General features: G+C 41.5%; 1 protein-coding gene across 1 annotated transcript; it reads right to left on the reverse strand.

Annotated features, from left to right (window-relative positions):
- Positions 1-3,779: 3,779 nt before the first annotated feature.
- e2f2 (E2F transcription factor 2) lies at positions 3,780-13,568 on the reverse strand (the record flags this gene model as incomplete). The annotated part of the gene is made up of 7 exons (XM_083885802.1): positions 3,780-4,054; positions 4,308-4,506; positions 4,632-4,746; positions 4,845-5,027; positions 7,680-7,899; positions 8,332-8,431; positions 13,278-13,568. The coding sequence occupies 7 exons, from the start codon at positions 13,566-13,568 to the stop codon at positions 3,780-3,782; spliced, it is 1,383 nt and encodes a 460-aa protein (XP_083741928.1).
- Positions 13,569-16,277: the final 2,709 nt, after the last annotated feature.

Here is a 16,277-nt window from a genome sequence, read left to right on the forward strand (position 1 = left end):
TGTTAGTGAAGACAAGAGGAAAACAGACAGGAGCGGCTTGTATGGATAAATATACGCGTGTGTTTAAATGTGGTTTACGTGCCACATATGAGTGTATACTTTCTAATTTTCCACACATTGGTGTTTGTGCATGCAGGGCTGATGTAATGTAGAAGCTCGCTGTGTCCCAACAATGCACTCCTTCAGTTTCTTTGCGGCCCCTTGTAAATAAGCAGAGCCTTTGTGTGTGTGCCAGCCCTCTAAGCCTGGGTCCTGCTGTAAAACTGAGCAAACCGGTCTCTGCTCAGGCGATGAACTAACATATAGTGGAGAGAACACAAGTCCAAGGACAGGGAGGGGAGGGGAGGGAAGTGACAGAGCTAAATAGTTCTGGAAGGTGGCGGGAATGTGGGAGGGGGAGGTGGACAACGCGGGGAGGAAGACAAAGGTGGGACGGCACAGAAATGGGAGAAAGAGATAGAAGCTTCATTGTCTAGAGTGACTCACTTCATGTTTCCCCAGCCCTTTCCTTCCTAAACACCACATATCCACTGCTTTTACCCATCATGCATCCTCTTCACAGTTTTAAAGCCTCATGGCCTGTGAGCAATTAAGTTTTTGGTGAGCGTTCCTCTTTCTCTGTGACGCACAAACGCAGCAGCAGCAGCAGCAGCAGCAGCAGCAGCACAGAGGTCGTACCGACATCTTCCAGGAAAGATTACAGCTGCTCTTATTTCCTTTCTGCTTCCCAGCAGCGCAGTCTCTCTTCACTCTCTTCGCTCTGCCTGTTGACTCAGCTCCTCTAGTTCTGCTATCAATTTACTACCCTTGTCAAGCCATTAGGCCCAAGTTTACCGTAACATACCCCCCTCCTCTGGTCGACACGGATGACTGAGTATGGGAGGACTGCCGGGAGAAAGAGGGGGGGGGGGGTGATTTATTGTTGCTTCAGCTCCTCACTGGAATAAGCATATGAAATGTATTGGACAGGAAAGGAAAGGTCCTCCATTAAAAACTGGAAGTGTGACTTTAAAACACATCATCACAGCAACATGTGACGCTCACCTCTTTGGTATGACTTCACCGCTGTCAACATACCTGCCCATCAGCCCCACCCTCAGATTGGCATCTCTTGTCATCACAGTTGGTAAAGCAACACAAATGTTTTCCAGACTGAGAGCAGGGCAGTCCAACTTGTTTGTGCGTGTGAACCATTTATACATAATAAATGCAGTATCACCAAGAACAATTAAATTAATGCTTTCCTGGAACTGTTCAGTCACGTATAGTCAGTCATACATTATGCCAGTCACTTCAAGGCGTTCAGTGCCCATAACTGACGATTGTACGATGTCCTAAACGGAACCAAATGTTGTCTCTGATTCTAATGAGACCCCTCTGGATCCTGCAGCCTTAAACAATGACACACAACATTTTCACCACAGCCCAGTGGTTTGTTTTTTTTCATTTGGCAAATGAAGAAGTCGTCTAACACTGTTAACCGTCTGTCTCTTGTTGTCTCAGCGGTTGAAGGTGTGATGTAACAGAGCTGAGGTGTGCTAGTGTTTAGATAGCAAGTAAACCACAGTGTCAAAGGCTGTGAGAGTGGTTATATATACACCTGCTGTTGGTTTAAACAGACACTAGAGTTTGTATGAAACACATGCTTAAGGGTTCTTTTCTTATTTCATTTATGTTGTCTTACAAAGTCTATCGTCAAACTGAGCAAGCACCTTGAGGTTAGACCAAGAATCTGGAAGCTTTTGGGGGAAAATAATAAAGGGAATGAGTGTGCAAAAACACACTCATTCCTTTTGTATTTACTCTTAAATTTCCTTGCAAATGCTCCGCCTTTCCCTGCAGCAGGGAGCACCACTCCACGCTAACCCCTGAACTTTGACCTGTTGTGGGCCTATGGCCTTTTGAGTTTGTTTCCAAAGCAACCCTCTCCCCCAAAAAATGATGGGCTGGCTTTTGTCTGCCTGTCTGAATGTGTTAATTTCTCATCCAGCGTCATTGTCACGTCTTCGTGTCTCTGTCCCAAAGTAATGTCAGTCTTTGTGTTCGATCAACTCTCGGCGTCCTCAGTCTCCTCTCATTAGACAGAAAAGAGTCTCTCATTGGGGAAAAAGGAGGAATTAATTGAAGCAAGTCTGGAAATTTACTGCAAAATAACTTGCAGGTTCCTGCTATGAAAAGTGATTAAAACCAGAAAAAATGTAGGAGTAGAAATTCCAATGTAAACCATGGCTTTAGTTTATTTTATTTAATCCTTTCAAACAGACCACACAGTATTACAACATTAAGTGCTGCATGTCTCACAAAAACAGTTTTGCAACGTCCAAAAATTCATTTAGAAAAATAGGTATAAATACAAACGTAATTATGTACAAATACCAGGAAAATAATGCTCATTGAGAAACCAAAAAACAAACTACCAAGTCTGAAGATTCACATCCTCTAAACCTACATTATAAAAACAAACACACAAATTCACCCATTTACCAAACTATCAAATACACACACACACACAAACACACTCACACATTTTCAAGTTTTGTTAGGACAGGACACTTAGCTTATCTCTGCAACGTAGAGGAAAGCAAATAAATGCATCAACATGAAATTCAAACTTTCCCAACGTCTACAACGTTTCAGGAAAAAAAAAGAAAAAAAACATAAAACTCACACCTGCTCGAACCTCTGTTGCATCTGTCTATATTTAAATTGGCTGCCCTGAAAAACACAAGGAAGAGTTCAAGAACCTGAAACCTGAACAGTTAAGATAAACCCTCATGGTTTATAATCCAAATTATGTCAGAGGAAAACTGCTCCTCTCATTAATTACATATATTAACCAACCACATGGTTATCATTCTCTTGGGACATTTCCTCAGAAATACAATAGTAGTTTTACACTACAAAAAAAAAAATCATTAAAATCAGCTATTAATGGAAGAATCAACGATGATGCCAAACCTGTAACAGCACGTTTAGAACTCGTCTCATTCAGTCTGAGATTATGTGTGTTCAATAAAGAAAAAAGACATCATCTCTGGCTCCAGTATCAGTAAGTCTGGCACACAGTGTAAGCACCAACGTGAAGCTCAAGGCTGGAGAGAGCAAATATTATCAGACAGAATCGAGCCTTGAAATGGCTCGTGTTCATGTTTGAAAATCACAGATTGATCTGTGTTGAAGCTGCAGAAGCTCCTTTGTCAACAAGGACTTGAATCACATGAATATTCACAGCTTCATTCGTTGAAAAATGATAAAGAACCCTGACACATGGTTCATAATGGCTTTAGCTCGCTCTCGTCCACTGATTGACTCCTGTAAAGCTGCATGGCCGTTTAAAGCTCACTTAATACAAGGCTGCCCCCTATGGGCCAAAGAGTGGCACAAACATGAAGACTTTGGAAACAAAGGAAGACAAAAAAAAGTTCCTGAGATTTTACGGCGTGAGACACCCACAACCGCCGCCTGATACACGGATGTTAGCAGATGTCATGCTGGTCATGTGATGCATAATAACTCACATGTTTGAATATTTGTAGCTCGATCTAAAAAAAACTAATCCCTGCTTTTTAAATCCTGTTTCTTCACGATTGGAGTTTATGCACATCAGTGCCTCCATGTTTTTGGGATTTTTACTTTAATATTATTAAGATAAGGTAGAACAGGCATGACAACAAAGAGTGATGGCTTCATAGTGTAATGTTTCATATTTTGAGAAGGAATTAAATTAAATATCACCTTCTCTTTTCTCTAAATTATTCCCCATTCTTCTTTCTTATGCCTCAGCTCTTCAGCAAATCCCCGAGATCGTAGGTGTCGAAGAAGTCTGACACTCCCTCGCCGTCCTCGAGGCTCCACAGGTAATCATCGTGGTCCAGTGGCGGCGAGAAACTGACGAATGGGGTGTTGGGATCTGCGTTGAACGAGGTACCGGGGAGCTGGTCCTCTGTGATCTGGAGCAGACTGGGGGGCAAACCAAGCAGACCCTCCACATCCAGCAGGGAGGAACTGGAGTTTGTCGCTGAGGCTGCAGCTGGAGCGGACGTGGACATGTTTACTGCGATGAAGCAGAGGACAGAGCAGGTGAGAGGGTGAGGTTACGTCACTGTGGTTCCGTCAACATGAACTAATTCACCATGAGTTCCAAACATTTGATTTTAGCCCAGTAACCACAAAACATGGGATTGTTCTTCTGCCTTTTCTACTCATGTATTGATTTAAAACAGTGGAGGTCGTGTTCAGCAGAGAATTGAACTAGACATTGATATATTACACTCTGCGGTTACGTCTGAATGATAAAACAAGCTTACGTTCAACAGGCTCCTCTTTGATGCTGTACATTGGTGGTGCTATTAGGGTCGCAGTCGGAGGACAGAGGGGCTGAGGAAACTCCTTTTTCGGCGTGAGCAGGCTCTTCACAGGGCTGGCGTCTTCCAGACCCTCTTCTGGACACAGGTAGACTTCAATTGGGCCATTTTTACTTTTTAAGTAGATCTGTAGTGATGCCTGCTGTAAGAGGACAGGGACAAAGAAATAGATGATCATCAGTTTCAAATATACATGCTGGTGCTGGTTTGTTTTCGGTGTACATGCAATTTGAAAACTCAAATATATTTGTGTGGATTCACTCTCACCCCTGCTGCGTCTGGCACCTCCAGCTTGGTGTCCGCAGGAGCCTTGACAGCAATGACCGTCTGATCTCGGAGACTGCCGATGGAGTGAATGTCCTGGTACGTCACATATCCCAATGTGCAGGGTGGGGGTCAAGGCTAACAACGGCAGCACATGCTACGTGGATCATTTCATCAAAACACAGAAGCCATTGCTGCAGCCTTGCAGTTGAACACACAGACGCATGTAAAGGATATCTCTGATTGTCTTTGTGTTCCGTGAGTTGTTTGAGCTGCGTCGTGCTCGACTGAATCAGTTCATCCAGAGAGCGCTCCGCTCGCTCCAGGTCTCCCAGCTCCTTCCTGAGGGCACGGGCCTTCTCTCCTCCTCCTGCACCACCCTCAAATACATCTCCAACCCTGCAGCACCACAAAGCAAGTAAATAAACCAAACTCACACTGTATGATGCATTGCTTACATTAAAATTGATTAGTCACAGTCACTCGGTGTCAGGTGTGCTAAGTGAAAGGAAACAGTAAATCTGTGGTTTCACTTCTGCTGTTAGATCTGATGTAGTGGGCTATGAGGGGCCGTATAAGACATTATTCATTCTGGCACTCTCACACACATACATTCTCCTTTCACATACATAGATTTTTTACTCTCATAATTGTATATTTTTAACTCACACATTCATACGTTTAATGCACAAGTAGTCATAATATTAGTAAGTAATATTTTAAATATTTTAAATAATATATGTACTGTATGTATCACAAAACACAACACAAAGGGAAAGTGGACTCCTCCTGGTTTGGTGCGGTCCTCCCCACCTCCCCTCTTGATAAATCTAATTGGAAATCATCCACTTCCTGTTTGCCAGTCAGACCTTCCATGCACATGGAGCCAGAAGGAGCAGCAGGAAGAGAGGAGCAGCTGGACAAACATGTGGTAACTGCTGCTTAAAAATGATTCACACATTTCTTAGATGTTGTGTTGATGCTCTTTTCACATCTGCTGCACATCCGACCTGAGTGATCCGATCGCAGGTGTTCAGATTACACCTGCTGCTAATGCTAACGCTAATGTGACGTAACTGCTCCACAGTAAACACACACCTTTCCTTTCATTTCATTTGTCTTCACATACAAATGATGTTGTTTTCTGTTTGTTACACAAAGACAAAGAATCCAGGAAATGTTCATGTTATTATTTTCTTTGTTTGATCCAGAAAATGTTTGAAAAATGTTGATCAGTGTTCCTCTAACCTGGGAATGATGATTCTCAAATGTCCTTTTTTTAAATCCACAAACCAAACATGATTCGGTTTTAATTCTTTCTTTGTTATAAGGAACAAAGAACCCAGAAAATGTTCAACATTGGTAATAATAAAAACAAAAAATAATTGATTATTAAAGTATGTGACAATTAATTTAGTAATGGTTTAATAATGCAGTAATCCCTACTTGTTTTATATATTTAAAATAAAAATCGTCAGAGACACCATGATACAATTTATCACGATATTTGCCAAATCATATATTGCAATATACTGACAGCACTTGTGAAAGTGAGCACTTGGCACCATCTAGTGGACTGACATGTTAATGTATTTAGTTATTTTTAATGCTCATCCACAAAAAAGTTTGCTGTGTTTGTCGATTTTCAAACTTTTCAAAGCCAATACCGATAATATTGTGCATCCTGATACATTTCAATGTCAGGTGTAAACTAACAACATATTTTGCTCTGAACATTTTCTGACATTTTATGGACCAAACCATGAATCCAGACAATAACGGACAGTTTAATCGATGATGAAAACAATGGCTAGTTGCAGCCCTAGAACAAACACAAATGTATGTACATGTGTATTTGTTTATGCAGCAGTAAAGTAGGATTCACCTGTGATTTCATCACCTCAGACAGACGTTAACATTCCATTGTTAACAGGTGACTTTAGTGAAAACCACATTCACTTGTTTGCTGCTTTTTCATGTTTCATGAAACTTCTTTATTCAAACTTTATGATCCATGTTTAGGTCACTGCACCTTGTAAATATTGTTCACTACTATGTGGGAGTGGCTGAAACATTAGTGAAGTAGTGAACAATATTTAGAAAGTGTAGTGAGCTAAACGTGGATCAAGTTAAGTGTTATGTGTGAATAAAGTGTGAATAAAGAAGGTTTATTGTCCAAAATGAGTGTTTGTGAAGTGTCTGTGTTAACATCCCAACACTGAAGAGCTCCAAACAGCTGCAGTTGAGATGGACTGGCTGATGCATGAACAAGTGAATGTGGTTTTCACTGAAGTCACCTGTTAACAATGGGAAAAAAATGATGTGCACGCATTACACACAAAAGTCTAATTAATGTGCAGATTATTTTTAAGCAGCAGTTACTGGACACCTGGACCCCAATCAATTTTTATTTATTTTTTGCTTCTTTTGTTTTTTTTCTTCTGAAAATTGGAATTGATTAACGGTCGTTAAACAATTCCACCACGCCACACATCCCTGTTATTTTTCAGAAGCTCTCTGTGCTTTTCAGTCTCCACTTTGGACGTGGAACATTAAATTGAAGTATTGAAGTATAAAGGAATTGAACTCTCAACGTCAGGACAGAAAGGCTTCTTTCTAACCAGCTGAGCTAACTTTCCACACTACTCATGTTTTTTTTAACACCTATTTACTCTTTGTGTTGAACAATGTACTTAAAAAAATCACTCCATCTAAGATTCAAACCCCTGACCTCAGGGACTCAAGTCTTTCTCTTAACCACATGAGCTATTTGTCCTTGTGTACATAGTAAAACGTATGAATGTGTGAGTTAAAAATACACTATTAAAAGAGTAAAAAATCTATGTCTGTGAAAGGAGAATGTATGTATGTGAGAGTGCCAGAATGAATAATTTCTTGTACGGCCCCTCATAGTGTGCAACTTATTTCTTATCGTTTATTTGCATTAAATGATGATGTTGTACCTAATATTATATCTAAATTTCTGATTCCTTTTACTTTCAATGGCTGAAATTGAATATATAAAATCTCTGCTGATAACTTTCAACTCACAGCCACTGGATGTTGTTCTTTGATTTCTTCCTGATGAGCTGCACTCCCTCCAGGACATTGGTGATGTCATAGATGCGTCTCTTCTGCACCTCCAGAACCTCGGTGGCCCAGTTCAGGTCAAGAACGCCATCGGGAGACTCGGCAATCAGACCCACAAATTTCTTGGTCAGCAGGCCCAAGGAGGTGTCGTAGCGCGTCCGCTCCCCTGGAGACTTTGGAGCTGAGGGCAAAGATTTGAACAAATGGCACTCGCATGAAAAGACTGTTTGTTAAAACAACAGAGCAGCTCCACAAATGGGTTTCTGTCATTTTCAGCACATTTAAAGACTGTTTCATTACTAAAGGTTGGTTGATCGTCTGATATTACGTACTGAATACAATACTAAAATAGTCATTCTCACTGGTGTCTACAATATATAATGTATGTGTCAGTTCACTTTATTTTAGTGTAACCTCTTAGTCGGAGCCAGGAATCTGATTTGACGACAGTTTCTTTAAATTTCAATGAGTGGCCACAGTAGCCAAAGTTAAATGTTGTGAGCCATACCAGTTGATGATATAATGCAGAGTGTTTTTGCAAATTTGAAGACAGACAGGAGCTGGACAGATAATAAGGCTATAATGTTGGTTTTCAACACTGTATAATACTCACTCCTTGGACTTGGTATCCTGACTGTGATGCTGCCTTTGCCTTTTGGTGTGCGGAACTCTGGGAAGTTCAGAGGGTCCTCCAGATCCAGCTTCCTCTTAGCCTAGAGAGCAGAGTTTATATACACATTATAAAACAATGAATGAGCAAAGACGTTTTTTTTTCTCACTGAGACAGAAACTTTTAGTCATCATAAGGATTTCAAGGGTGTCTCTAGAATCCTGGACAAATCTCACTCGAGAAAAGTTTGAACAGTGTTAAAATGTGGAGTGCAGCAGCTCCTCCATGCAACTGTGCTGGCAAATGTGCTAAATACAGGGGTCGTTGAAAAAAGTGCCATGTCGTAAATGTGACAACAGCCCTCAAGTGCAGAAACAAAGAAACCCCCTCACACTTTCCAAAGCACTTGAAGAGGGGCTGATCTCGTATGCGTGTGTGTGTGTGTGTGTGTGTGAACTCAACAGAAAGGGGAGGGGGATGAGGTCTTGAACGACTGCCTGCAAAACGCCAGGAAATCCCTGGCATCACTCACTGAACTCTCCTCCCCCCTCTCAAGCCTTCCTAGGTCTCCTTTCTTCGAACCACACACACACACACACACACAGAGGAACTGTAACATGCTGTAACTTCAACTGAAAACACAAACACGACTTTTGGACCCCAACATAAACCACTGAAGACATCACGTGACCATTGTTTTTTTATGCAGTGACCCACATATAAAATTGAAAGTCACAACATTACAACATATCCTCTCTCCCTTTCAAAATAAACTGTCCGGAAAGTCGTGCTAAGTGACGAGGCCCTAACATGGAGAATGTTATACGAGGTACAGAAGAACATTAGTGCCGACTGATTCCTCCTCAATGGTGACTGAGCTGAACGAGGCGTGGGAAATCAGCTCGGTGTTCCTGAGCATGCTGGGTACATCTGGTGAGGACCTCACCTTTCATGTATTTGCATTTCCTCCCGTGTCTCTGCACAAAATAAAACAGCAATCCCTCTCTTTGTCGGTGCCATGGCTAATGGGTTTAGGCAACTGACAAACTCTCAGCGATGGAGAAAGCGGGGCCTCGACTGAGAGCGTGTGTGGATGTGCTTTATAATGAAGGCTGCCATTGTCCCAGTGTTCCTTCCTGACACATCCACCTGTTGACTGGCGACATCTGGAGCAACACAGCGAGTGTGCTGCCGTATGTGGCTTTTTTTTAATGCCTCAAAAGGACCGTGACTGGCTTTCTGTAACAAAATGGAAGCTGTCGGCGCTAATTGTGGGAGTAAAAGTTGTGTTTTTGTTGGCTTAGAAAACAGCAGCGGTTACAGAGAGGAATTAGATACTAGTCTGCTGCCAACAAGCAGTGACAGGTGAAGGTCGGTCTAGTTTCACGTCACTCATCAGAATTTAGCGCATCAGCAATAGTAAAAAAAAAAATTTAGTATTAAATAATTCAGCAACGCTCTCTGAAACTAAAGCGCAGCTCCGTTACTTGCATGACCTGAATGTGCTCCACGTGGACATTGTCAAGATCTTCACTTCGAATCATAGCTACAGGCTGACATGTTGTAAGAGGAAACCAACGGTTTTGCCTTGCAGCTGTATGGGTTAAGGCGGGGGCTCGGGTGCTCAGGGATTTCTTTGCTGAGTCAACCTTAAAACGCAAACACACAAGCAGACTGTCAGACCTCTGAGAGTAAAGAGTAAAAAAAACAGTTGAGACAAATCATTGACATGGACAGAAAGCTGGAGATTAAGTTAATAATCATTATTATAGGCGTGCTGCTCAGTTTTAACCAATCCCCCATGTTTATACAACAGAGCTGAAACAATTAATCGATTACTAAATTATTCGTCAACTATTTTGATGCTTTTTTCATTATTAAAAACAAGATTTCTGATTGTTTTAGCTTCTTAAGTGTGAATATTTTCTTTGTTTCTTTGCTCCACATAGCAAATGAATCATCAAAACTGAATCATTTTGGTTTGTGGACAAAAACAAGATGTTCGAGAACATCGTCATTTCCAGGTTTGATTGATTTTAACATTTTCTGACATGTTATGGACCAAACGATTCATCGAGAAAATAACCACCAGATCAATCGATTACGAAAAAACATTGTTAGTTGCATCTCTATTATACAATGCAACAAGTGATCGCCTATTCAGTTGTTAACAAGAAAATTAGCATCAGCTACAGCCTGACCCTGCCTGCCTGTCTGTCTGCCCAGTTACACCCGAAATCTGCACGTGTCAGACCCTGTTGGACATTCTTTGGCTGACTCCTGTCATCTGTGATGAGATCTCCACACAGACACACAGTGAGTCACACATGGAGAGGATGTCTGCTGCTGGGACTCCTCTCAAACCAACAAACACCGGCCACCAGTCAAGCTGCCTCACTGCGACCCAGATTCCAGCCAAGCGAAGGGCAAGTTACAGTACGCCCTGCAAAAAAAATAATCCCTCACCACCACACCCTTAGCAGTCAAAGACACAACAATGGCGTGCATTGCTGATAAGACATGTCAGTGATGAGGAAAATGCAAAGGGTGGATGTGGCCATTTTGGGTTCTGGTGGAGAGCTAGGGTCGGGGGTTTGGCTCATTTGAAATGCACATTTCCCTCATTGAGAAACCAGGCTCCAAGGCCCAGTGCTGGCCCAAGGCTGGAGTTTAAAAAAACTACAGTGAATGAGAGGTGTTTAGGTAAATAGAGTCGTCACACACTGGTGACATGAATCAGAAAAGAGGCTCACAACATGGGGTCAACACTGAATACAAGAGCAGGACGTGATAAAAGAAGGGATTCATGAAGCTGATATTAATTTATGTCGTTTTTGCAGATTACGGAGCACATTCCATGACAATCTGAGAGCACGCACATGTGACATAAGCAGGGAATAAGAGTGACTTTGTCTGCGGCGGTGGATTTTATGCACATGTCAAAAGATCACCGGGCCACGCTGGACATAACATAATTCTCCTCTGTTACGGAACAGACAACGTTGATAATCTGCTGCAGCGTAGAGCTTCGAGTTAATGTTCGATTTTGACTACATCCATATTAAACCGAAAGTGACGCGACATTATTATTATTTACTGCATTTAACATGATTCAAAGGTGAAGGTGAAGTCTCTGATGCTTTGTGAAGTGTGCAATTACACGCGACACGAGCGCTATTACAACACAGAGACGACGCTTCTTCATGTTTATGGGATTGCTATAAAGTTACAGGAAGTGATTCACGAAGCTGATATTAAGCACTTCCTGTAAACAAGACACATGACTGAGCACAAACTCAAGCTGCTGTGTCGAACACATACAGTATATAAATCAGATTATGATTAATGTGACTCTAAATGTGATTCTAATGTGAATTTATGATAATGAGAAGTGACAAGGGAGTAGGAAAGAAGGAAGGAGACGGCCTTAGGATGGTTAAGAAGGTCACTGTGTTGGGATCTCTAGTCTTTTTTAATTGACTCTAAAAGTGGAAGTTTACCTCTTTTACTGAAACGTGTTGAGGAAGTTTCATAAGCGCGGGACTTCAGGACTTTTGAAACCTGCCGTGTTCTTTCAAAAGCGCTCGACTCTTTCTCATCACACGTGAACACACTAAACTGTACTTTAAATGACAACATGTCTCTTTACATCAGCCCTGCCAGTCACTCAAGGTTAACGTGATGACATCATCACATACTGTACTGTAAGGAAGAGAAGAAGAACAGACAGTTCGTTTATCAGGGTGGAAACACACTCAGAATTCTGGCTTCTTATCTTTAAACTTGAAAACCATCTTCAGCCGCAGCCCACATCCACCACGCTTCATATCAGGCCGGCCAACGCAGCGCCGGTGTCAGACTCTTCACATGAAGAGGTTGTCTTCCATAATCCACAGATACACAGACTCATGTCACCTTGGCGTATGATAAGCCAGCTGGCACCTGCAGCCTGTTTATCACTTCACTTATGTCCATCTAATCCTCTTCAAGGAGCTATTAGGCCGAGGTCTGTGGGTTAACGTGAGATTTGAAGACCCTGCCCACACTCTGACCCCTAACACCTGGAGCTTTACTGCAATTCAGAGGACAATAATCCCTCCAGCATGGGAATAATTCTGTTTATATAGCTCTGTTATTCTTTCAACTTATCATTCAACTGACTTTTCTACCCCCCTCCCCCCCCCTCCTTTTTTTAACAGTTATGTTCACATGCAAATACTATCATCCGCTCTCAGGAAGACGCACCAGTTGTCTGTCTACGACCTCTGACCTCTAACCTGAAGCCATATAACAGGTTACTCAGGTCTTGCTTTGCAGTAATAACAGGTGCAGTGAGAGCAGCTGTCGTAGAGGACGTGATCACAAATAAAGCTGTTCAGATAAGGGCGTGCACAACCATTTAGGGGGCTTTTTTCGCTTCTCGTCTCTTCTCTGCACATCATGATTATTGTCATTATCGATTCATCTGGCGATCATTGTCTGTATGTGTCTGTTCACATTTGTGAGGGTGGCGACACTTTAGATGAGGGAACACATATTCACCATTAAATAGGTGCTTGCCAACATGCATACAAGTAGCATACTAGCTCTTTATTGGTAAATATTAAGCACGTATTAACACCTTATGAAGGAAAAATCTTAATTCATGTCGTAATAGAGGTAGAATAAGGTTATGTAGAATAAGGGTTTAATATGTGCTTAATGATTACTGATAAAGGGCTAGTATGCTACTTATATGCATGTTAGTAAGCACCTATTTAATGGTGAATATGTGTTCCCTAATCTAAAGACCCCCCCCCCCATCTCACCCCAAACCATCACACAATTCCACCCACAAAGACAGGACCAGTACCAGGACCAGTACCAGGACCAGGACTAAGTGTGAATCAATGGTCTTCTATGAGTTACTGTATGAAGGTGCAGTGCAGAGTGTGTGTTTGATTCGTTACCGGCAGTCGCCCGGAGGATGATCTGACGGGTTTAGCCTCGGGTCCATGGGGGGTTGAGTACAGGCTGCTGTTGGCTCTTTGTTCGGCCGCGGCGGTGTTGCAGATCTGGGTGAAGTAGCCCATCGGTACCGAGCTCATGGGCGGACTGGACAGTCCCGTGCTGAAGAAGTCTGCTTTAACTCCACCTGAGGACAGAAGCTTGAGCTGCTTGTGCTGCTGGGAGCAGTGCAGACCCCCCAGAGACCGAGCCGGACCCGGAGCCGGGGAGACGCCTTTAGGCGTTCGCATCATTCTGGGTTTTTTTCACTGTTAAACTAAATGAAAGCGGACTGATTTAGTGGTTTAGTCTGATGAAGACCACCTCAGACCAGTCTGACACAAATCCTCCTCCCGATCTGCTGTAAACTGGAGCTACTGCAGTCTCTCTCTCTCTCTCTCTCTCACTGTGGCTAATAAATCTACTGTAATCATACGAAAAAGCGACTCATTCAACAGTTAAACTTCCAAAATACACGGGTTAAAAGTAAAGTTCTTGTAGTAATACTCGCCAGATCTCACACACACACACACACACACAGCAGACTGCAGATCCGTGTTGTTTCCTTTGTCCGGTCAAAATATTTAGAGAATAAATAAATATAAAGTGTTTTAAAGTCCGGTTTCAGAAGTGTTTTTTTTTTTTTTGTTCCCTCCTCGAGTCTCATTAAAGTTCTGGTTTAATCCTTGTTGTTGTGGTCGCTGCCTGTGCTGCAGAGTCCGAGTCAGACCTGGTCTCAGTGTGATGTGGATCAGCAGCTCTGCTCTCCATAAAAGAGACGAAGAAGAACAGCAGCTTCTTTTTTTTTTTTTCTTTTAGCGCCAAACTTCGTCCCGCGAAATTCGGATCTCCCGCGACTCGACGTGGCCTCTGATTGGCTCGTGGCACGTTCGGCTTGTCACATTTGCATAAAACAGTTGTTCTGGGCTGGCGTTCGTCCTCTTAAAGGGCCAGTGACACAGTTCTGTGCATAATGTTCCTTTATGTGAAGACTGAGACTGGAGATGAAGACAATAAACACCGTTATTTTCGATATAAAAGAGTCATAAACAACAACCACACGAGCCACATAATGTAATAAAAGTAGTTTGACTCTTAAACAAACCAAACTAAAAGTCTAAAGTCCGACTGTAATAAGTTCATTATAAATAATTTCGCCTTTGTCTACCATAACTTTACATTAAATTCTAAATGTCACATAACATAAAATATTGCACTGATATTAAAAAAACAAACAAAAAAAACAACATTACTTTACAGTAGACAAAAACATGTATTACACAATGACTTATAAGTATCAGATAGAGACCATATCATGTTCAAATAATGTGTTACACCAGGTTAGTTATCAATAAACACACAAATATATACTGGGAATTGAAAATTAAGAATTTCAAAGCAAATATAAGACACAATAGAGACATATGTGTACATATAAATATTATTTTATAGGATCAAGTTCCTGCATCTTTTTTTTTTTTTTAATATGTAAATAAAAATAAGAACAGAGCTGTTTTTTGTGTTGTTTACATGGGAGTTTAATATTTTAATGACTGGTGTGTGTGAGGTGTTGCCAGGGCTCTAATTTGTACTTGATAATTGGATTGATTTGGAAGCACTCTTGCTTATTGGCTCAGAGGAGATATTGAAAGAAAACAACCCCTCCCCCCACTCACATCTACCAGACCCAAGCCATATGACTTGACCCCCATTGGCCAAGGGAAAAAAAAAAGAAAGAGTGCCAGTTAAAGCGAGGCTATTGTCATGCTTATATCTCAGCTATATTGCAATTTATCTTCAAATCTGAGAGTAGTTTGAATACAGAATACGATCATATACTGTACATGATACACTCAGGACAAATTACCGTTATTTACAGTACATATATATAATATATGTTTACAGAACATAAAGACTGAGGGATGAACACAGTTATCACGCTTAGTTATAATATGATTTGAAGTATAACGGAAGTGGCACAGTGATTGCCAAATAACACAAGTTAAATAATCTCCACCCTCAGTCACTTCCTCTTTCATAGATCACTCCAGGCTTTGCATAATCTACAATCAGTGGTGGGAATTCAGACTCACTCATGCACCAACCCCTGTGTTCACTTTCCTTCAGTATTTAGAGCAAACTCATTTCTTAGAAAGTCTCACCTTTTCTTTTCCTCTTTTATGTGCCGAGGTTATAAATCCTTCCTTTTCTTCCCGGGGTTTCAAAGGCTTGGCAGGTCCAGATCCAGATCCAGATCCAGGTCCAGTGCTGACCTGAAAACACAATAAGATCCTGAGCCATTCAAAGACCTGAAGGATCATCATCATGATGATGGTTGTGATGGCAACACTTCGGAAGAGGATTAAGGCCAAATGTAAAAAAAAAAAAACTGACTTCTGAGATTAAAGTCAGAATTCTGACTGTTTTTTTTTCCAATTGTGACCTTTTTTCCTCAGAATTCTGGGATTAAAGTCAAGCTTCAGACCTTTTTTCTCTGATTTCTGCTTTTTTTTAAATATATTTTTACATATATGGCCCTCACACTCTCCTACTTCTACTAAATGTAACCTTATCAACACTGTTTAAAACAAAGTGTGCAATCACCTGATTGTATGAATTAATATAAGGAACTAGGCCAGCTCTACAGAGGTTTGGACCACGGTGTTTTTACAACAGATAAAACTAAACATCTGCAGAGTTTTCACTATAGATCCAGTCAAACAGAAACATGGGGTCACATCATGTTCACACTCTCCTAATGACACATGTCATAACCTGAGCTGTTGTCTTTTATATGTGACTGATAAAACTTGCACTGAGCCTGGTGTTCACACTAGAATCACTGTCTGGTGCATTGTGCTTTTGTTGTAACCTCTAACCTTTTGTAGTTCACTGTAACTTCCATAGCAGGGAGCTTATCTTGTCTGCACAGTCTTTACATTCCTCGGATGTCAGGAGGAAAG

The sequence above is a fragment of the Microchirus variegatus genome (genome assembly GCF_963457635.1).
Source record: "Microchirus variegatus genome assembly, chromosome: 2".
Lineage (NCBI taxonomy): Eukaryota > Metazoa > Chordata > Actinopteri > Pleuronectiformes > Soleidae > Microchirus > Microchirus variegatus.